This window comes from Haemaphysalis longicornis, unplaced genomic scaffold (assembly GCF_048455015.1).
Source record: "Haemaphysalis longicornis isolate Haplotype H1 unplaced genomic scaffold, Haemaphysalis longicornis Haplotype H1 scaffold_9, whole genome shotgun sequence".
Classification (NCBI taxonomy): Eukaryota; Metazoa; Arthropoda; class Arachnida; order Ixodida; family Ixodidae; genus Haemaphysalis; species Haemaphysalis longicornis.
This window is the reverse complement of record NW_027526460.1, coordinates 47,407,253-47,428,607: the sequence shown is the minus strand read 5'-3', so window position 1 is coordinate 47,428,607 and position 21,355 is coordinate 47,407,253. Positions and strand designations below refer to the sequence as shown.

At 45.9% G+C, this 21,355-nt stretch overlaps 1 protein-coding gene across 2 annotated transcripts in view; it reads left to right on the top strand.

The window, feature by feature from the left end:
* LOC144152180 (sodium- and chloride-dependent GABA transporter 1-like) overlaps positions 1 to 21,355 on the top strand; it is a 58,428-nt gene that overhangs the window by 15,536 nt on the left and 21,537 nt on the right. For both annotated transcript variants that reach the window (XM_077683404.1, XM_077683405.1), the window contains exons 3-9: positions 2,062 to 2,193; positions 3,985 to 4,198; positions 10,690 to 10,822; positions 12,275 to 12,409; positions 13,310 to 13,413; positions 15,720 to 15,844; positions 21,038 to 21,150. In XM_077683404.1, the coding sequence (XP_077539530.1) occupies positions 2,062 to 2,193; positions 3,985 to 4,198; positions 10,690 to 10,822; positions 12,275 to 12,409; positions 13,310 to 13,413; positions 15,720 to 15,844; positions 21,038 to 21,150 (956 nt within the window). The remainder of the gene's footprint in view (positions 1 to 2,061; positions 2,194 to 3,984; positions 4,199 to 10,689; positions 10,823 to 12,274; positions 12,410 to 13,309; positions 13,414 to 15,719; positions 15,845 to 21,037; positions 21,151 to 21,355) is intronic.

The following is a 21,355-nucleotide window of genomic DNA, read 5'->3' as shown; positions in this document are numbered from 1 at the left end:
CTACAAGGGCTGCATTTCAAATGGAGGCGGGAAGAACAACAAAAAACATTCAGGCGCCCCTATGCTACCATGTAGGATTTCCTAGAGGGAAAGTTTGTACCTCTGGTGTTTTTGTAGTTGCATCTTCCACCCTTTTCGGCGTGCAACACTGCCAAACAGCGCGGTGGGAGAAACTGTCTTTTGGCAGCTGTGGCAGTTCCACTTCCAAATGATTTCAGACTGATCGCCTCGCTCTGTTGTTACAGCAACCGGGATTTCCTCTTTTGAATGATTTCCTTCCCATTCCTTAAAATCGTCCACACCGAATGTACATCTTCTTGCATATAATACAATTATCCGACCAATGATAGAGTATGCAGTAGTAATCTGGAATTCATTCACGAAGTGCGATGTAAATAAATGAGAAAGGTTGCGAAAAAAGGCTGTAAGGTTTATTTACAATTCATATAGGCGCACCTTAGTATCAGCTCCTTGAACAAAGCGGGATGTTGCCCGTCTCAGAAAGAAACCGGATTTGTAGCCCAAGTTCTTTTTTTAATTAATTAGAGGGCATTACTTCATTGACACTCCTCGTATTTTAAAATATTCATCCGGTTATAATACAAGACGCCCCCACGCGTTTTCTATAATCCCCTTGAACCCTCGAAATAACTGTTACAAATATTCCTTTTTCCTCAAACTATTGTTGAATGAAACAATCTCACTAACGAAGCGGTTACACAGCAGTCATTAACTTCATTTAAAAAGCGTTTGTAATAAGATGTGTATTTTTATTGTTGCACTTTTTATGTTCTATTGTTTGCTTGCCTTGTTTTTTATGTATGTATTTGTATTTACTTATCTGCACCCACCCTGCAAAAGTCTCGAGAGAGACTGCAGTATTTACAAATAAGTGACTAAAATAAATTTCAAAATTGCCTACTCCGCTGATAACTATGTGGAGCGGGCAACATATTGTTGTTAAAGCAACTGTACCTCTGTGGGTGTAGCAAGCATTTCTATTTCGTAGCATTAAGAGCATCTGTGCTGAAACACCCCGTCGTGTTAAGATTTTGGCACACTGAAGATCCTCACATGGTCTAATTATTTAATCCATTGGTCTCCACTAGCACAAATGTAGCTAAGGCCTGTTGGAAGGCCTATTTAGCACTGAAGAAGTGGGTCTCTTTTGCATAAAGCTGTGAAGTAAGGACTGGAAGTCTGGAAGTTTCTCTGACTTTTATTCCAAATCCACATTGAAAAAGTGAAACTATTTCTTTTTTGCCATTTTTGGTGTTACTGAGTGTTCGCTTTCTTTGGCGGTGGATGAAGGCTTGCAGCTGCAGTATTGACCACCTTTTGTAGAGCACACCCTAATATGTTAGTAGAGCTGGTATGTACCTGCCAAAATGGAGTTCGATGGAGACGCAAGACTTGTGCTGGCGAGCAGAAGCGTATCTAGAGACTGACCCATCATAGGCTTATCCTTGAACGTTGACACAATTTTCACCACTAAACTTCTCAGTGGGCAGAATTTGCCACTAAAGAAAGTTCTGTGATGGTTGGTTTAGAAGTTGCTGGAAATTAGTCGCACAACATTGGTGCGGGGTTGTGTGGCCCACTTCACAACTGCATTGGCAGTTAAGTGCAACGACATGGCTGTGAATGCGAGCCTTGAGTTTATGCTTGGCAGTGTTACCTTAGCTCCCACTCAGGCATGATGAGCGGCTCAGTAGTTAAAGCTCGTTAAAATGGAAGTGTGCCGTGTTGGATTAATGGCATGCCTGCCGCGATGGCTCAGTGGCGAAGGCGTTGTTATAGTGCCTAAAATATAGCATTGCGCTGCTGAGCCCAAGGATGTGGGCTCAATTCCCGGCCTTGGTGGTCACTTTTCAGATGGAAGCAAAAAACAAGGATGCCTGTATGTTGGGATTTGGGTGCACGTTAAACATCGCCAGGTAGTCGAAACTAATCCGGAGATTTTCACTGCAACGTGCGTCATAGTTCAGGTGCAGCTTCAGCGCGTTACGACACCCAAAGGGTGAAAAGAGATGTGGATCTATGGCCTTCCGTACCCCGCAGGTGCCTTCCTGGTGCCCTACTTTGTGTGCCTCGTGCTTACGGCCGTCCCGTCCTTCTTCCTGGAGGTCGCTCTGGGCCAGTATGCGTGCAAGGGTGGCATTGGGGTCTGGAAGATGATCCCCATCTTCAAAGGTCGGTCACTCTCCCAATCCTCCTGGTTTTCCCACTGATCCCGTGTGCCTACCGGCAAGTGTGGAAATTTCACAATGTACTGCTGGGGCATCTACCATCTTTCTGCCATCGTTCAGACATCCATCTACCACCTTTCAGACAGTGTAAAAGCTGCATCTGTACATCCAGGCATGGTTTTTACAACAATTATGGTGGCTGCGTGCACAACATGTTTTCTGGAAGTGACTTTACTTGATTTTGGCAAACAATGCAGGGAAGCGGTTGGTATTTGCTGCTGGAGTGCCTACAGATTGGGAACTGCTGGAATTGGACTTGTTCCTGTGGCCATATTGCATGCAGTGTCATTTTTATTAGTATGTTTTATTTTAACCCATTACGGTGTACAAGTTTTTTATTATGCTCATTTTTGTGGTTACTGCCAGTGCATCTTTGTGGTGTTGTGCTGACGGGACGAAGTAGGGAAACAGTAGGCATTTGCTTGAAGTTGCCTGCTATCATGAGGGGTGCTTTGTAATCTTTCTGAATGTCACCCTTGTTCTGATGGTGTATTTTGCTTTAAAGACGATAGTCTTTCTTGGGCTACTTAAACCTAGAAATTTTGGTCTGTCTGTATGTATGTATGTCTGTCCGTCCGTCTGTCTGTCTGTCTGTCTGTCTGTCTGTCTGTCTGTCTGTCTGTCTGTCTGGGACTTGATTCAGCCACCCGGCCAAAGTAAAATTGATACTGCACAATAGTCTATATACTCACAGCCAAATGTAACCGTCTAAGCCCGGTCTATATGTTCATATTTGTCAACTTTGTTGAACAAGAACAAGACATTACGCAAATATAAGACAGGGAATTAGTACACAAGGAACATTTACAGTGTTCCTTTATTAAAAAATTCATGGATGCTTGGTTTTTCGATAGAAAATGATATTCTACATCATTCTACATCTACCGTAGAAAACTGCCGCCTGCTGTTGCCCGCGACACCTCCTGGCGGCATATGAGAAATCACGCGGCAACAGCAACGAAACGTTCCACTAGCTAGCTTCCACGTTCTGCTTGGAACGCACGTGGAGCACGGCAACGCGGTTCTATAAACCTTGAAGTCGGCCGCCTCGATTCACGCGCGTCTCCGCCGTACTGCAGCGCTGGCATCGAGGAACCCGGCCTGTAGCAGTGGAACGCGGTAAATTCAAATTGCCTTGAGCAAACGTTTAGTGTGTTTACCTTGGGATGAGCGCGCCGGAACAGGAACAGCATGAGAGGAGAGCGGGAAAGGAAAGGGGGGCATTTCCTTGGCAAATGTCTACAAATACTATCATCTTTTGACGACATTTGCAACGAAAGGAGCAGATACGCGGCCAATTTTTGTTATGCTGCTTGTGTTTAATTTTTTATGCCCATTTGTAGCAATTTCAGCTGAAGTACCTACCAGCGCGTTTTCTGCCACCATATTCTTTTGTGACGTCGAGTTGTGGGTTAGGCTGTAGACCCATTTCACGTTTGTTAACAGGACGGCGTGAAGCTGTAGGCATTCCAGCAGTGAGCGCCTACACAATTTCGGCCACCTATACCTCGATGGCAGTCTTTTTATGAGAGGTATTGTGAGTATGGAATGCCTTCACTTTTGCTGCCCAACGCTGTACTGACAACAGTCACTGTCGATGCCAGAGCCCCACTCGCCCTCACGTCTCTGTGACATATAGTAGCCTTTCAGGGCTGCGACAGAAAGAAGTGAAGCCAGTGCGTCCTGCCCTTCCTGTCTTCACGCCCCTTTTCTTGGCTTTCCCCCTCAAACGCAGGTGTGGGCATAGCGTCCATGGTGATGGTGTTCTTCTCGAACGTGTACTACATCATAGTGGTGGCGTGGATCTTCTTCTACCTCTTTGCGTCCTTCACGAGCAACCTGCCGTGGCAGTACTGCGACAACGACTGGAACACCGACCAGTGCAGGGAGCCCGGCAGCAACGGCACCCTCAATGGCAGCTTCCGCACGCCGGTCAGCGAGTACTGGGAGTGAGTTGACCATGAGGAAGAAGCGGGATGTTTGGGGAAACGCGTGAACAACTTGTGTATGAACTATGAAAAAGCCACTGCTAAATGGGTCCTTTTTCGTAATGGGCTGCCGTGTATTGCTACTCCGGAGAAGAGAGCCTGGCTGAATGCCTGATTTGGATTACTTGAGTAGCAGAATGGATGCCTATTGGCAGTGAGATGTTTGAGTGGCGCCCCCTGGCTCTGGCGTCGGCTTAGGGACTCACGCCGCTGTCGTCTGCTACACTCCGCTTGTGAAGGGAAACAGTGCCTGTACTAGAAATCGCCTGCATTAGTGCTTTAGAGCATTAAAAAGCATGTTTCTAGTAACTCAGTTATTATTACCAGCTTCCGACTCATTTGAATAATTTCAAGCGTAACCCCCACAAGTTTGCAACACACGAGAAGAGAGAACAACTGTCTTCAGAGCATCGGCCAGAAAATCCTGTGTAACTCGTCCTTTCTCGCTGACTCGCGAGGTTCAGCGCTCAGATCTCCTCGTTAAGTATTCAAAATGCTATAGGCTTCCCTACAGTATTTTTGAGATGCTCTAATGAAGACCCAACAGTCTAATGCTACGTACCAAGCAGCGGGCCCCTACACTCCTATCGCACAGCGGGAAATAAAGCAGCTGTCTTCTATTTTTTTCATTGTTGTTGACTTGTATCAGATGAATGTTTTTTTGTGCACCCAACGCATTAATTTTTCTGCACCATCACAAATGTGTTATTAGTAGGTTAGGGGATATTTGGGAGGCTCACAAAGATCGCGTGGATGTTTTGCTGTATGGCATACATTCCCTCCTTCACATATTGGCTTCCGTTATGGCTGCGTGAAAGTAGGTGCATACCCACAGCATGCGTTGTCTACTCACATGCAAATACAATGAGAAGATTTGCGCTACGCCACTGCGATCGCGCCCCAGACAACATTGTCCAGAGTACTCGAAGGCGGCTTTTGTGCTCCGAATTTCTATCGTAACCATCATTATTATAATGAACTGACTCTCAACCTGAACAGTTATGAGGTTAATTTGGCGTTAAAGGCTTGATATACCCTCTAACGAATGCAATAAATAGTATACGTGCATATATTTCAAGAATGGAAACCGGTGAATATTTCCAAGCAGCTCTATTGTTTTCCAACCCTTCCAGGCGTAAAGAACAGGTTTTGGTCTACTCGGGGTGGTGTTTTATGGATTGAAGAAAATTAATCTTAATCTCTTGTCCTGGCTTCGGGACCCGTACCACTAATCAACTCGATTTTACTGTTAAAAAGTCGTCTCCTCGTCCTCCACTAATCAGCTCGAGTGCAGTTTTCCTATAATGCATATCTCAATATTGGGAAGATACGGCTGTGGGAAATGCACTGAAATATCCCTCCAGGTCTGAACAAATATAGTGTTACTGTATCTGTGCCATAGACGTGACTCGTTCTGCTAAATAGACCTCCATACTGGTTAGAAGACTGGTATAAAACCAGCACGTGCCTATACACAAAGTGGGTTATTTGGAACTCAATACCTACAGTTTTTGCAGCCCGTAGTGCATGTCGGCATAAGGCTTTCTTGCCATGACAACGTAAAGTGATGTGATGCAATACTTTCGAGCGTTCGGCAAGTTTGCAAAAACTGTTTTACTTTACATATGATTACGGAGAATAGTAACGCCTTTTGCCAAAACCCACAGCCCCGAAGGCCTGGAATTTGTTTTGGTCTTGTATTTTCACTGTTGTTGGTTACTAGCACCTGGCTGTTCCCTTTGTTCGAAAGATTGCTTAATACAGGAGCTGACGCCTGGCTGCGACTCTTCGCGCTCCGCACAGGACCGGTTTTGTAAGGAATAGGGCGACGCTGGCAATGTTTGTTTCATAGTGGTATCCAAAACTATACTTTTACACATGCCTTGAGCTAGTGTATGCGATTTTAAGTTTATTATTAAGATAAAAAGTTACGCACACGCATATTCTGGTACGGGCAAGCATCAAAATTCAAACGAGCGCAAAGAAACAGCAGGGAGAGCAAGCCCGAGTGAAGCAGGTGACAAATGCTAGAATCCCTAAGCCGACGTCACGAAGGCACGCTTCGCAGTGCCGCCCGTGGTCGCACTCACTGCCAATGAATGGGATGAAAAGTTTGGGGCAGGCCAGAGCTTTGTGGAGGGACGGAATGAGCAAATTTGGGAACAAAGTGGGTTAGGACGATGCTTTGCCCTTCAGTGGGCATCAGCAGAATAGCAATGGACCTTTTTTTAGTGTAGCCCTCTTGCGGTGACCGCCTGAACCACACTTGGGGTATTATAGAAGAACACGCCCCCTTTTTTTCGCCTGCCCTGCGCAGTTGAGGAACGCATGGTTTTGGTGGCAGACAAATTTTTCAATGGCAGCCGTGTACCGCCTACCTGTCTACCGCTTTCAGGGCTCAGAAAGCTAAGCCGAGCACTAAGCTGTCTCGGCGTTCACGACTGGCCAATCCAATATGGCATCGTGTTGTTTACATTTTGCCCCCCAATAATGGCGGATTGTTTGCTGGGAGCAAGAGTAGCGCATGCGCAGAGCACTACTGGAAAAAGGTCCAATGTTGTGATTGGGAAGATCGTGTTGGGGATGGGACCTTACTCACAGGGACGGAAGTGTTTCTTTGTGTGTGGCGGCGCATTGGAGGCTATGAGTGCGGGCCAAAGCTGTCTTAGTCCATGCCTTCTGATCAGGGGTACAGAAGTCAGAAGCAAGAGAGGAGTGTGGTGCCAGCTAGCTGCGTGTGCTTCTAACCTCTAAGAGTGGCTGCCTTGTGCATACATCTCTGACACAGCATGGTGGCTGATTAGGCAGTGCTCACAGCATCAGTGTCCCCCTTAAAAAGGGGCCATGCAGACAAAATACAAGTTTGTTTTATTCGAAAGATTTCGTGATTTACAGTGCCCCCAGAACTTGTCCGGCAGCAAACGATGCCGTATTCACTGAGAAATTAGTCAATTTGGGTTAAGATTTCATTCTTCCGCCAAATCGTGTGTTTTCTTAACGTCTGCCATGCAGTCAAGAGGGCGGGTATTCAAACAAACTTCCAGTACGTCATTAGGCTCTGCAGCCTTGCTTACGGTACCGCCAGTCCTCCCATCCCAGATGCCACTACCAAAGTCAGTCACGGATCGTTGTCCGCCGTTGCTATGTTTTTGACTGTATTTGCTCCTGGCTTGTTTTTGTTATGGTAGAAAGTAATCGTTTCTTAAAACATGGGGTATGCTCGTCAAACAGGGTCACGTAAGACAACGCCACGTACGCCAGTCGGCCAGTGTCCTGTAAGACAACTCCAAAGCGGTGGGCTGCTGTGCAGTTAAAAAAGCGTAGTGCACCCAGTACCAACAGCAGTGGGCATCGGAACTTCTATGTTTCCGTGAACTTCTATGTTTACGTGTATTTTCGTAACTTTCATTGTTTACCCCACCATTCTTACTGCTATAAAAAGAATGTGCCCTATATTTAAGCGCAAATAGCTCGTTCGGCAAGCTTATAAGCCCTGCCTAATTTGCGTTTGCTTTTACCGGCCCTAGCCAATCGCACAGCTGGGCATAGGACATTATAGGTTCTGTTGCGGGAAGTGAGCTAGAGGGTCGCATGGCCATTCCTCCTTTTTCCTAGTTATATAGCTTATTTGAGCGAAATGTGCGTTAAAAGTGGTGTCAGTATGATTCTAGCGAGGCAATCTATCGAATGAACCAAACGTGTGCTTTGTGTGCATGGCCCCTTTAAAAAGGGGGACTCACCTGTTAACATTCCTTTGGGGCTTACTGCTTCATTACCCACAGGCTTAAAAACCGTAGTGCACCAATACAAAAAGTTTCTCAAATAAATAGGAACATTCACAACAGCTTAGTTTGTTTATTTTAGAAATATGTCACGTTTGTACTGAAATAAAGAAGTAAAGCTGCCACGTGCTACACAGATAGCGCCAGCTAGTGCGAACCAGATAAACAAAGATGTGTCTCGTTTAATTTTTGTTTCAGTAAGGAAGTGATATGCATATTTCTAAAAGAAGCAAACTATGCCGTTAGGAACATTTCTATGGATTTGTAAAACTTTTCACATCGGTACGCAATTTTTTAAGTCTGAGGGTCATGAATTACTAATTACTAGTCCCATAGGAGTGTTAACTGGTGAGTCCCCCTTAAGGGGGGACGCGGGGATCAGATGGCGAAAAGTGACCAAAAAATCGTTTTTTCGGAAGTCACATTTTCGGATTGCACGTTTTATATTCTATGCGTCTGCAAAGTTTCCCCGTCGAAAACGATCGCGAAGTGCCAAAGAAAAATATTTACGTCAGCTGAGGTGACAAATTATTTCCGCAAAATGACGAAAAAACGGCAATTTTCGCAGCGCTGTATCTCCGGAACGACGGCACCGGGCGCCGCCATCTTGGTCGCGTTAGATTGGCAGAGTCTTCAACTTCCGATTTCCTGTCGCTGCTTTCATTGTCGCTCATTCACAAACGCACAAACGGCGGAAAATGAGAGACGGTGAAACGAAGCAACGGATAGAATCTAACACGCGATTGGCTCTCCGGCCGCGTTAGCTAAGACGGCTCTCCGGATTGGGTGCCGCCATGGCCACAACAAGATGGCCGCCGGGCGTTTTGGCTGACGCGCAGTTCGCACGCACTCCGTGTCGCTCGGTTTCGCGGTCGGCTCGGTTCCCGTTCAGTGGTTTCATGCTTTGCGATTCCGTACAGTGACGCTATCGTTATCGCGGCGATAATGCTTGAGATCGTGCGCCAGATAGGGAAGTGCGCGGCTCGAAAGACGCATCGAAAACGTGCCCGCGACATCGCCGTGGTGCGTCCTTGAGTGGGAAACTCGGTGCGTCCGTGTACAATTGGTGTTCGTGAAGTGAACTTTTGGACGCATTGCCGTGTTATAAAACGCTTAGTTATTGCTGTGTTTTACAGCGAGCTCGCGAGCTTCAGGAATGGAATGACCGGCTCGCCAGAAGTTGCGGCGCGCGCTGCATTGGCGCGACGTGTTCGGGCAGCGGCCGATAGCGGGATCGGTTGCTATTGCGCGCGAGTACTAATAATTGATGTACGCAAAGTGTAATTTAATGGCAAAAGTAAAGTTGCTAAACATAGTAAGGTTACCTAAATTACGATCGTGGTGAACGTGCGCGTCGGGGATTGTAGGGAAGGGGGGGGGGGGTGCAATGAACCACGTAACCCGGCTTATTTGAGAAACTTTTTCCGTGGCTCTAAACTAGTTCGTACAACCAAGTCTGGGATTACACAATTATATTTTCAGTATTAAATTAATTAGAGAAGATGCCGTAATGTTACTGCGTTTAAAAAAAATTTAGTGTCACTATTTTTTTTCTATTTTTGCAATGTTTGCAATTATAATGTCCATTTTGCAATGCTTTTTTCGCCTGAAGAAGAGCATGGCATTCTTATAATATTAATGTTGTAATTATGTAAAACAAATGTATATTCTGCCTTCAAATAGCTCATCTTATGCGTGTGATGCCCTGATATAATTTTTGACACTGAACAGCCTCATGTACTAAGCTGTAGCTTCATCAAGGTTATGACACCCAGAAATAAGCTGAAAGTCTGCTGGCACATTAATAAAAAAAAACCATGCCTTACTCTTCATTTTGGAGACAGCTATGCATTAGGCATACATGAAGTAAAATATAGGTACCCTAGTAGCCCATAGTAAACTTTTTGGTACACTCTGCGTAAAACTGGTGCTTCTGCCATCTAAAGGCCTACACATAGAAACCTCCAATGAGCCAGGAAGGCATCCCAGATGCACCAAATCAAAGGGCAAAGGTATGCGAGGTTGTCCCCAAGCAACGACAGCAAGGACTATGCTGCTGGTGCAGTTTGAAAATTGTGACATCATCGTAAACTTTAAGAGCCGTTTTCTCAAAAGTGCATTTTACGAGTTCTTCGTTGCTCGTGGAAAGGATAGCGTGGCAATCACTGGGCAGATTTTGACCCTGTCTGTTTTATTTCGATCCTTGAAGAGTTCTGCAGGGCGAGACAGTCTTGGATTTTCATTTTAGGGCCTCGTTATTTTTTAATGTGGAATTTATGGCTAGGTCAATTATGTCCTATAGGTTACAAGTGAAATTATTCTTTTCTGTAAAAAAAATGAAGGGTGTAAAAAAAATTTGAAGACTGTCTTGCCCTGTAGTGTTCTTTTGACTATAATTGAGAAGTATTCAGAACTTCCTAGCATGTGTCAATACCTTGCTAGGCTTTCCACGAGCGGGCAACATGTAAACCTCTGTAACACAAGAACTACTGAAGGTATCATCATGAAATTTTAAATTTCACCATTTGGAGTGCTTTCCAATGTGCTTGCCGAATTTCATCACTCTACGCCAAAAAACAAAAAAGTTCACTCCGATCCCCACGTCCCCCCTTAATATACTGTCAAGGATTGCAGCGTCAGAGGGGCGTGAAAGTGCGTGGTGCTTTGCAGGCGGCGTGTGCTCGACGTTTCGACGGGGCTCGCGGATGTGGGGAGCGTGCGCCCTGAGCTGGCCCTCTGTCTGCTCCTGGGATGGGTAGTGGTGTTCTTCGTCACCTGGAGAGGCATCCACCAGAGCGGCAAGGTCAGTAGTAACTGCTTTGTTGGCCTAGGCGTGCGCATCTGTGGCAAAAGCGGGAAGGCAATGTACATGTGTGTGCAGATTTTTTTTTGCATCGTACTGTTTACTGTTCTGAGCACTGTTTTATTTCCTTGATAACAAGGCGTGATGCCAATTCGCCTTATCCTCACTCGAGTAATTTGCACATACCCATTTGGGGGATTGGCCAATGAGAATGACTGCTGTCACCAGAAGTCGAAAATGACTCTTCGAAAGCAGTGGCATTCCAAACTTGTTGAGGCCTGTTGCGCTGCAGCGCAAACGTACCTTTACTCAGTGCCAAACAACCAGTCTGTCCAAGCGCCTGCACTGGAACGCTTATGTTAGAACCAGCTCAACTGGCCGATAGCTTTGACGCTGAAGTGCATGTGTGTCCGTCTGTCCGTCCATCAGTGTCGAAGCAAGACCAGTTGTTCCAAAGCGCCTGCAGTCGAGCGCACGTGTAAGAAACGGGAGACGCTGTTCTTGCGTGCCACAGCGCACATGGGCCAACTATGATTGTGCTGTTTCCCGCTCTCCCTCGCGATGTCGGGGCTTAAAAGCAAACCTGAGCTCCGCCGCTGGGTTCTTTCTCTCTCTTTTGTGGGCAAGTGAGCCACAATAAACGTGGCTTCTTCAGCGTCCGGTGTCGACCTCCTGCGTCGGCCTGGAGTCCAGCTTGGCCAAACGTAACGGGCCATCATAATCATCATCATCACAACTAAATCGTTCTTTCTCAGTTCGTACATGCCCAATCTGGGAGATTTGCCAGTGATGATGACCATGCTATAATGGTCAGCTCTGCAGGACCATCATTTAATTAGTGTGCACAGTCATTTGTGCGCATAGGCTTTCTTGCATCTTGCACAATTGCAGGTTTCCTTGGGAACCTATGGTGTTGCTGTTACCGACCTGAGGCTCTTGACTTTTGAACTACCTGGATTTGATGTTCTGCATTTGTGGTGATGACGCCGCAGCCCCCCTAATTCTTAATCTTGGATGTTAACTGTCGTTTCACTTGCCCGTTTGACACCTTTTTTTTTTTAGCTTGCTGACATCAGTCATTTAGCTATAATGCTGTGCAAAATTTCTGCGTTAGCTTTGCTACTGCCTTCATCCCGGTGTTTTCTTTTCTTCTTTTTACTTTAAATCGTTTGCATGAAAACATTCGCAGTGTCAACCTAGGTGCCAAAAATTACAGCACAATTTGCTTGGGTTGGGTTGGGAGCATCAGGTGTGAAAGCTAGCAAACAGAGCCATCATGCTCTGAATGAGTGGCCATTTGTGGAGCCTAATTTTGTTTGCGTGTGTACCTGGGTATCTGTGCAGAACTTAAGCCTGCTGTTTGCTTCAGCAAAGCCAGGTCTTTCTGTTAGGGCAGTGCAGGGTGAGGACTATACTTTGAGGGGAGTGTGAAATCTATCGGTGATGTCGCAGATCATCTGGTGCACGGCCCTGTTCCCGTATGTGATCCTGGTGGTGTTGCTGGTGCGGGGCGTCACCCTGCCAGGTGCCACACTGGGCCTCCAATTCTACGTGACGCCCCAGTGGGAAAAGCTGCTGGAGCCACAGGTGGGCCCTCTCTCTGGCTTTGTTGCCTGCTACCTGCTGTGGTGAAAGTGTTGAGTCTGATCTTCGTTTCTTCTGTGGAATAAGACATCAATATGGGCGGGCCAAAGGAGCAGCCCTGCGGCACACCACGCTCAGTGCTACACTAAGGCTGCAGCCGTAGGTTTTCATCACTAATAGAACAGCTTGAAGGAAAGAAAATGAAGGCCATCTGCATTTCTTAATCCAGCCCCTGGCCATGCATACCTGAATAAAACCCTGCTTGGAAAGGAGGGTGGGTAGCTGGCTTTTGGAGTCGCTTGAGAGAAAATATTGACGGGGTGTTCCACGTAGTAATAGTGATGTTATAATTAGTCAGCATGGTGTTCCTTTTGGCCAGTGGGGTGTTTTTGCATAGCTTGCCTGAGTTTGTTCTGGATTACAAGAAGTACATTATCGCCCAAGAGATAGGGGCTTGGAAAATACAGCGGTTATGTTGATGAGCCTTTTTCTGCATCCTGGCTTCTTGCACTGGAACCTTTTGATGCTGGAGTTGATCTGAGCTTTTCACCTTGGGCAGTGTGGCTTAAGGTATGCTCTTCATAGCACCAAGTCTTGGGAAAACTGATTAGTGCAATGACTTTTATCGAGGATTTGATAGCTGCTAGGCTGTGAGTTGGAAGTGTACTGATATTATTTTTGTAGGTAGTATTTGGTTTATCATTTGTAGCAATCAATTTGTTCTGACTGATACATGGGTACTACATCGAAAGTTGAACACGTGTTTTAAGGAAACCAAGTGCACCTGCACTCTGTGCAATTTGAAAAGGGTTTCAGGTTGTTTGCAAAAACTATTTTTCAGTTCAGTTGGTGCCCATTGTAAAAATGGGTGAGACCTTTTCGCAAGAGCTCTTTAATCTTCAGGTCTGGATAGCAGCTGGCACCCAGGTGTTCTACACGTTTGGCATTGGCTTTGGATCGGTGATTGCACTGGGCAGCTACAACAAGTTCAACCACAACTTCTTCAGGTCAGTCTCCCTATCTTGCCTCCTCCTAACAGCTGAGCACCTGCTTGTTGCTGGCAAGTCTCTTAAAAAGACCCTGCAGCCCTTAACATCGACTACTCGAAATGCTTTTTGGGGCAAAGTCTATTGTCCCAGATACTCCTCCTGCAACAACTACGAAAATCCGCTCAATATCACCAAAACTACACGTGATGAGAAATCGCGCATAATTGTTTCCTCTCAACTCAACCGCGGACAACGCGACGAAAGCTGCGCGCTCTCTCACGGAGAGGGAGGCGGTGTTCTTCCGCGGCCTTCGATATATCACAGGCTCGGGAGTTTTCTCCTTTTCTCCGCAACGTGGAGGGGTCTATTTCCGGTCTGGTGGCACAAAAAGCAGGCATGGCTGCCTGCCCGCAAGCGCGTTCTCAGGCTGGTAGGGCGTATTTGAAGCAATAAACGTTTGTTGTCGAGTGGTCTGGTTGAAAGAGGAGTATTGAGTTCGTCACTCAAACTCCGTGCACACTCAAAACAAAAAATTGTGCGTACAGGTTCAGGCATAGAAGAGGTTGGTACACAGTACCGACGATGACGGATCGTCGCAGTAAATGCGAGAAATAAGCCGCAAAGTTGACCAGTGACAGCCAATAGGACAGCCTTGGCCGCAATGACGTCATTTAGGCCATGCTAGGGGTGCATAATGAGAAAAATTGAAGAGAGCGCGATTGGTTTTGCCACGTCTTTCACAGCAATTTGCGCACTCGCTGCTTCACGTGCACGTGTAATATTTGGCTCAGGTATTCCTGGCAGTGTAATCTAAACGTTGCACAGGTTTACTTGCACTGCTCAAAGAGTGTTGCAGGGTCCCTTTAAGTGCACATGGGAAGGTGTCTTTCATGGACAGCGTTGGGAGAAAGTTGTTTTTTTTCGTCCTAGCAGTCCTGCTGTAGTCCGTCATGCATCATGTTCCGGTTTATTGATGAAGTTTTGTTTCATGGCGGTTACTGTCGGGTAAAACTTGCAAGTTTAATAAGAGCCTAATTGTCATGGCAGCATTCCACACATGCAAAAGAAAAAAATTGCGCCCACCTCCCCGCGAGGGGAACCCTGTGTAGATGCGACGCATCGTGGGGTTCACTTGGTGTTTCCGTTGGATTGATTCTGAAATCGCGTGAAACGTGTCGGGAACGCGTATGATTATTATGTTTTATTGGCCAATCTTGGTCAATCTCTCTAAGTGGTGTGCTTGGGGCTTCGCTGTAGCAACGACCTTTACTCCATCATTGTAGCTGTAAGTGGGAGCTTCTTTTCTTTTCTTTTATTGCAAGTGTTAATCATTGCCCCATCATGCACTGTATCAGTAGCATCTTGACGTAGTTCGAATGAGTCAAGGATATAAGGCACGTTCGTAGCATTTGATTCTGTCTCGGTTTTGTGGCGCAGTGGGAAGAGCACCATGTACCTCGCGTTCCGCCCACAGGGTCGTGGGATCGAAACCGGGCGGCGCTAACTATTATTTTTTTTTTTTAGTGTAGGGGGAGGGGTGCGGACAACGCCGTATGGAGGGACAAGGCGAGTGAATGAGATGCAGTCGCTTCTAAAAAAAAACACGCTCTTTTATGAGTAGGAAAAGCTTTGCCTTGTTGAAGGGCACATGTTTTTGTGCACGCAGATTTAACTGCCCATTAGGGTTGCCACCTTTCCCCGAGAAAAAAACCGGCCATTCAGGGGGGGGGGGGGGACGTGTTATATAAAATATTTAATTTGTATTTAAAAAAGAGGCCACGTTTTTGACATGCGGCTCCATTTATTGTAGCGTTTTCTTAGAGAGAAATCAACATAACATTTGTACTGAAAGTGATTGAGAGCTTGGTTATTGCTCTGTATGTGCTTTACTGAAAAGTAACCGCAATTTCTGACCGCGGCGGCAGTATTTCGTCGTTTTGTTCCTACCTTAGTTCCCTCTTCATCTCAGGCCGCACTCGCCCGCGTATTTTCTCTCCTCGCGTGTCTTTGCGCAGCTTGTCGACACATATTTGTCGTCTTAGTTGTTGAATTGACGCTTATAAAACTCCAAAACGGACATAATCATGGCACGAGGGCCAAAAAACCGGCCAATGATGGCCGGTTTTAAGTATGGAACGGCAACCGGCCCACTGTTTAAAAAACCGGTCGGGCCGGTCCAAAACCGGGCAGGTGGCAACCCTACTGCCCATGCCTTCGAAGTTTTTGAACATTCTTGTTCTCCTTCTACGGTGAAGAAAACCATCTAACAAGGCATTTGGAGAACTGGCGCTGCTTATATTGTGGCTCTCTCTCCTCACATGCAGGGACTCCATGGTGCTGTGCGTGATCAATCCGCTCACCAGCATCGTGGCTGGCGTTGTCATCTTCTCGGTGCTGGGCCACCTAGCCCACCTGACTAACCAGCAGGTTGGCGATGTGTTTCGCTCAGGTAAGTGCCATTTTGGCTTGCGGGCTGCCCTGCTCCCTTTTCAAAGGGAGTGGTCATGTTGCGGGAGGGGGCAGACCTTGTTCCCTCAGTGCTGGTGTAATCTTACCCTGGTATTCCGACTCCTTCCTCCACTCGAGCGTCCAGTGGAGGAGGTCCTTGAAAGCGATTTCCCCATGCATAAGCAGTGCGGAATCCTCCCCTCAACTGAGTGAAGGGAGCAAATGGAGTGGAGGAGGGACTCGGGATACGGCCCTTAGTGGCACACACAAAATACTTTGAAGTGGTAGTAAAAGTAGGTCCTATGTGGTAATCATTGCTTTGGGTGGACTAACTGCAGTGAATAACACTTTGGCAGCAATGAACTCTGTGATCACTTCTACGGGGTGATAGCTTAGTGGACCAGTGATTAATTTCAGGGGGAAAATAACATTGTCATTGATGTAAGGAGTATTGAAATACGGTAGCTTGATTTAAAATAATGTGTTAACTTTTAAGAAGCACTTCTGGCATTATTCCCGATTAACTTTGAATTGTGTTTCCACAGCAGTAAATACATTGTTATTAAAAGGAAGTAGGTGTAAGAAATGTGGATGTCCTATTTATGTCTTCAGCAGGTAGTATAGGGAAGAGGCCCTATTTATGTCTTGCGGCAGGTAGTATAAGGGAATAGGCAGGAGTGAGTGACAATCCGTCCGTACATTACTTTTGTAATGTAGCTTTCAGGTCATGAGCAGTTCCATGCGTAGTTTCGGGGACTGTGCAATTAAAGTCATGTGGGGGCTTATTTAAAGGTGTATTGACAGAGGCCCTAAAGGCAGTTAGCCCTTATTCCCTTGAGTTCCACCTTGAGAGGTCTGCGAGGACAGCATACAACTTTATTCGGGTTGATGAAATGCACTGGTGGAACAACACTCGCGGAAATTTTAGTGAGAACTTCTCTAAAGTAAGTTACGCAGTGAGAAAAACGTATGAAAAGGTGGCGGTTTACCAGCTACTTTCCTTCAGTCAACTTGTGATGCTGTAACTTACCCAATTGGCCAATTACGACCAAATGAACCGAATATCGAAATAGTTTGTGGCATACTCACGGTGTCTCACAATGAAAGTAACATTATTTTGTGACTGCCCGGCAATTCACAAATGGCTACTGCAGAAATAACGTTGGGGGACCCGTATAAATCAGAGGCAAGTGCTGTCAGTGGGGATGCTGCCCCGTTTCTTGGGTGACTCTCACAACAGCATGAATGCCTTCGAGCCGAAACAATTTTGAACCAATCATGCCTGACATTTTATTAGAAGACATTTAGGGTATCTCCAGATGAGCTTAGGTTGTCCAATTCTACTCTTCAGTTAAATAGTTCTGTAAAAATTTAGGGCCCTTCCACTCTGTGAAGAAGGATGACCAGCGAAGCTGAGCGCAGGCCAAGGAGTGCCTGAAGCAAAACAGTGAACACGGTTGCTAGTATATTGCCATTGAGCATACTTCCACTAGAGTTTTGTTCTAGCAGACAAACATTGAGCTGTCGGTCTCCCTCCTGTGGAATCCCATGTATTGACAGCAGATCGCACTTGCACAATATTTATAACTTTACCCTGAACCATGTAATTATGAAAAGTGAGTGAAACTCAGTATGACGTATAGCATTGGAGTCGTCTTAGTGGCTTATGGTATATAATTTGTTTCGGGATAGTGTCAATAAAATGAGTCACAGCCACTGTAACCATGCTCCCTGCAGAGATGGCCACCACGTATTGCCAGCAGATGGGGATTCCACAGTGTTTACAACTTCAGTGTGAACCAGCTAATTATGACAAGTAAATGAAACGCAGTACAGGAGTGAGACAGCTGCGCATATTGCACAGTTTTGATAAAAATCTGTTTTCCTGCGCCAGGCTGCTCTGAAAGCTTGAAAATTGCAAAAATTGCTCCAAACTGCTCCGAAACAGTCCGAGAGCCAAGGATTTTAACGCTCCCGTCAGTTTCAGTGGGGAAAAATACTTACTGACGGCATAATCTCTCAGCACCCCCAAGGCTGTTTGTAAAGGTTTAATTGATTGATCATTCAATAAAAAACTCATAAAGATGTCCCCAAAATAGTTTTTTCGAAAGTCACAATGTAGGGTTGCACATGTTATATTCTGTGAGTTTTTAAAGTTTTCCCATCGAAAACCATTGCGAAGTCCTGCAGAAAAAATGCTTACGTGTTCTGAGGCGACAAACTATCTCAGGAACGACATTACTTGGCGCTGCCATCTTGGTGTGGTTAACTCTTTCGCTACCGCGCCTATCAAAATCGATCAATTTGATCGATACTTTTGGGAGCGCCTTTTCATAGCGTTCCAGGCGTTTCTCGAACAAGTAAAGCTGTTCGGAGTTAGATCAGAAAATGGCCTTTCAAAATCAGTTTTGTTTTCATTTTTGCTACGGAAACGGGATTTTTGAGACGCTTTTGAATCACCTGGGTGTGGAAAAGGGGCGTGGTCATCGCGCGTCACTGCTACCAACGAAGAATGCGCGCAACTCGTAATTACTCTGCACCAGCGGTTGTTTTTTGCTATCAGGGCGTGAATGGGGAACTAACAAACGATTTTAAATCGTCAGGTTCGCGCTCTGACAGTAATAATCCCAGAAATCGGCTGAAAATGTCAAGCAGTGCCTGGTTGCAAAGCTACTTTATGATTTTAGGCAGTTTTATTGCCTTTGCGCACGTTGTTCTAAGTACTGTGGTAGTTCTACTTACCCCAGGACCATTCGCAAACAGTTTACAACAGTTTCGGTTTCGTTTCTGCATCGCGAAATTCATATTTAGCGCTACTACGCAGTTACCCAACTTCAAGGCTACCTGCCATGGCGCCTGAGTGTCCGCGACTGATCCTCGAACAAAGCACGGCGCTCCGGATTTCCCCCCACCCTAACCCGATTTCTGCGATAAGAACTTCAGATGCAAGTCAAAAGGTCACACCCAGTTGCCAGATATCTGTTCCGCCGAGGACAGCGCTTCAAACCGGTCTTACACTGCCAGCTGTTCGCCTTCCAGTTTCGTTTCCATGCGAGGGTATATCCGGGTGTCTAATGTTGCTGCTTAGTTGAACTGTCTATTCGGACGGAGTCTCCGATAAGTTGTTGTACTGTTTAATTTGAAAAATGTTAGGTGGCGCTGCAATAGAGGAGGCTCGTTGTGCTGATCTTTTTTATCGCGGAACTGCTACTCGGCCAAAGATCGCAGGGCACGATTCTAGCTCATCGTACCTCATTTTTGCGAGCAAGGCTACAATTGCGAGTAAGAAGATGATAATAAAGCTCAGCTTTATGTTTTGAGAGATAACTGACCGTGAACGACAACAAGCATCAGCCACGGCGTTCCGTTTTCAACTTCATGCATGTTTTTTTCCGCATCGCGTGCTATTCCCAAATATTGTGCTCGCTGTAAATGAAAAGTCAGCCATTGACGTGATGTTTTTACGTTATGTGGGGGCAAATTGGTGCCTCTGATAATGACAAACCGCCAGGTTTATTCCAGGAAACCACCCAAAATTGCACATTTTGAATTGGAGGTTGGGCTTCACCGCATGACACGAGCACTATGCATGCAAACATTTTTTTTTTATATCTGACAAACTGTTCTGCGCAAGTCGACATTTTTTCTAGGGAGTGTTTTTCAAATGTTTCCCTACAAAATGTATATTCTAATTTTTTTCTACTACAGGTGGTTTGTTAAACACAACTCCTTTTTTATCATTTTTTTCGACAACTTCACAAAAATTTTGATTTTGATATTTTTTTTTACAACTATGATATATAAAAACCTTCAAAAAACTGGTGTTATTGGAAAGGCCGTTAAATAATCTGCATTTTGTGTTCCTGCAATTAGTGCCTAACCAATTTTTTAGCAGGAAAAAAAATGTTTTCTTGGACCCCTAAAATTAGTATATTTTCCGGCGGTAGCGAAAGAGTTAAGATTAGAAAACATGGCAGCCGGGCGAAGCAGTTGCTCGTGGTTCATTAGGCAGAGCGCTCTTTGCTTATTTCTACCGTGGTTTTGGCTATGGAGGGCGGCTGGGTTTACATTCAGTCGTTTGATCTGTTGCCAAAAGTTGCGCGACTCGAAAGACGGGAGTTCATCAAAAACAACATGGTGCCCGCGAATTCACCGTGTTTCGGCCTTGAGTGTGAGGCGCGGTGCTGCGTGCTTGAAGTGAAATTTCTGACCCATTGCGGTGTTATGAAAAGCAGAGTTATTGCTGCGTTTGACAGTGAGCTTGCGAGTGGCAGGAATGGGACGATCGACACTGCAGATGTGGCGGCGCAGGCTACATCGCCGCAAAATGTAACGTTGGAGCAGTGTCCGTAGCAGGACAAGCTTTTATTGCATGCTAGTAATAATGGTTCATCTACCCAAAGTGAAATTTAATGTCAAGAGGGAGGTGGCTAAACGTACCAACGTTACTCAAATTTGATCGTAATGGGCGTGCACCTTGGGGATTGAAATGGGAGGGCTGGTGGGGTGCGACGACTGTCACCTCGTTTTGCGCAACTTTTGTCATGGCTCTACACTTGTGTGTAAAGCCAAGTCTGGGATTACAAACATAATAATTTCTGCTAATAAAAATGCCTTATGATTGCTTAGTTTTTCTATTCGATATTTTCAGCGGCCCTCCATACGCTATTTATGCATAGAGCCTAAGAATTTAAATATGGTTTGCAAAAAGGTAGTGCAGTTCGTACCTTGTGATACTCTGGTAGAAAAAAAACTTTATTGAAAGGCTGTTTCAGTGTTATGTACATTCAAAATTGGTTAAAAAATGCACTCCCCTTCCCCCAAGTTGCCACACATGTGATTCCTTAGGCTCCTAAGGTGACATAATAAATGTCAATAACTGCTCCAAATCAAGGTTCTTCTGCTCCAAAGTCGAGATTTCGCTGCTCCAGAAACTGCTCCCAAATATGATTCAGCTGTCTCACCCCTGGTAGTACAATGATGTCATCCTGGCGGGTAATTCCAGCACAATTTTTTGCGAGGTATCCGCGTTACATTGAGAGCTACAGAGCATTCACCTGAAAGTTGGCTTTGTCGCAAGATTGTCCGTGGACGGAAAAATTTTCAGAAAACTAGCCACAGACAGCTTCTCTGTGAAAAAAATACCCTGTTTGCGGCGTTGGTGTGCATGCGTGTTTTTGATGACTTGTCCCAGGGCCCGGGCTGGCCTTCCTGGCCTACCCTGAGGTTGTGGCCAAGATGCCTGCCGCCCCCGTCTGGTCGGTCCTCTTCTTCCTCATGCTGCTGGTCGTGGGCATCGACAGCCAGGTGGGGGATGCTTTCCCGTCATCATCATCATCATTGACATTGTCATCATCGTCATGGAAGGGAGTGCTGGTCGGATCAAAAGGGGACAAGACAGACGTAGATGCTATTCTCTCTGCATGTGCTGACGTTGCACAACAGAGATAATGATGACGAGGGTGTGGTTGCATTTTGAATCGTGATAATGGGTGTGTGATGCTGCTACGGA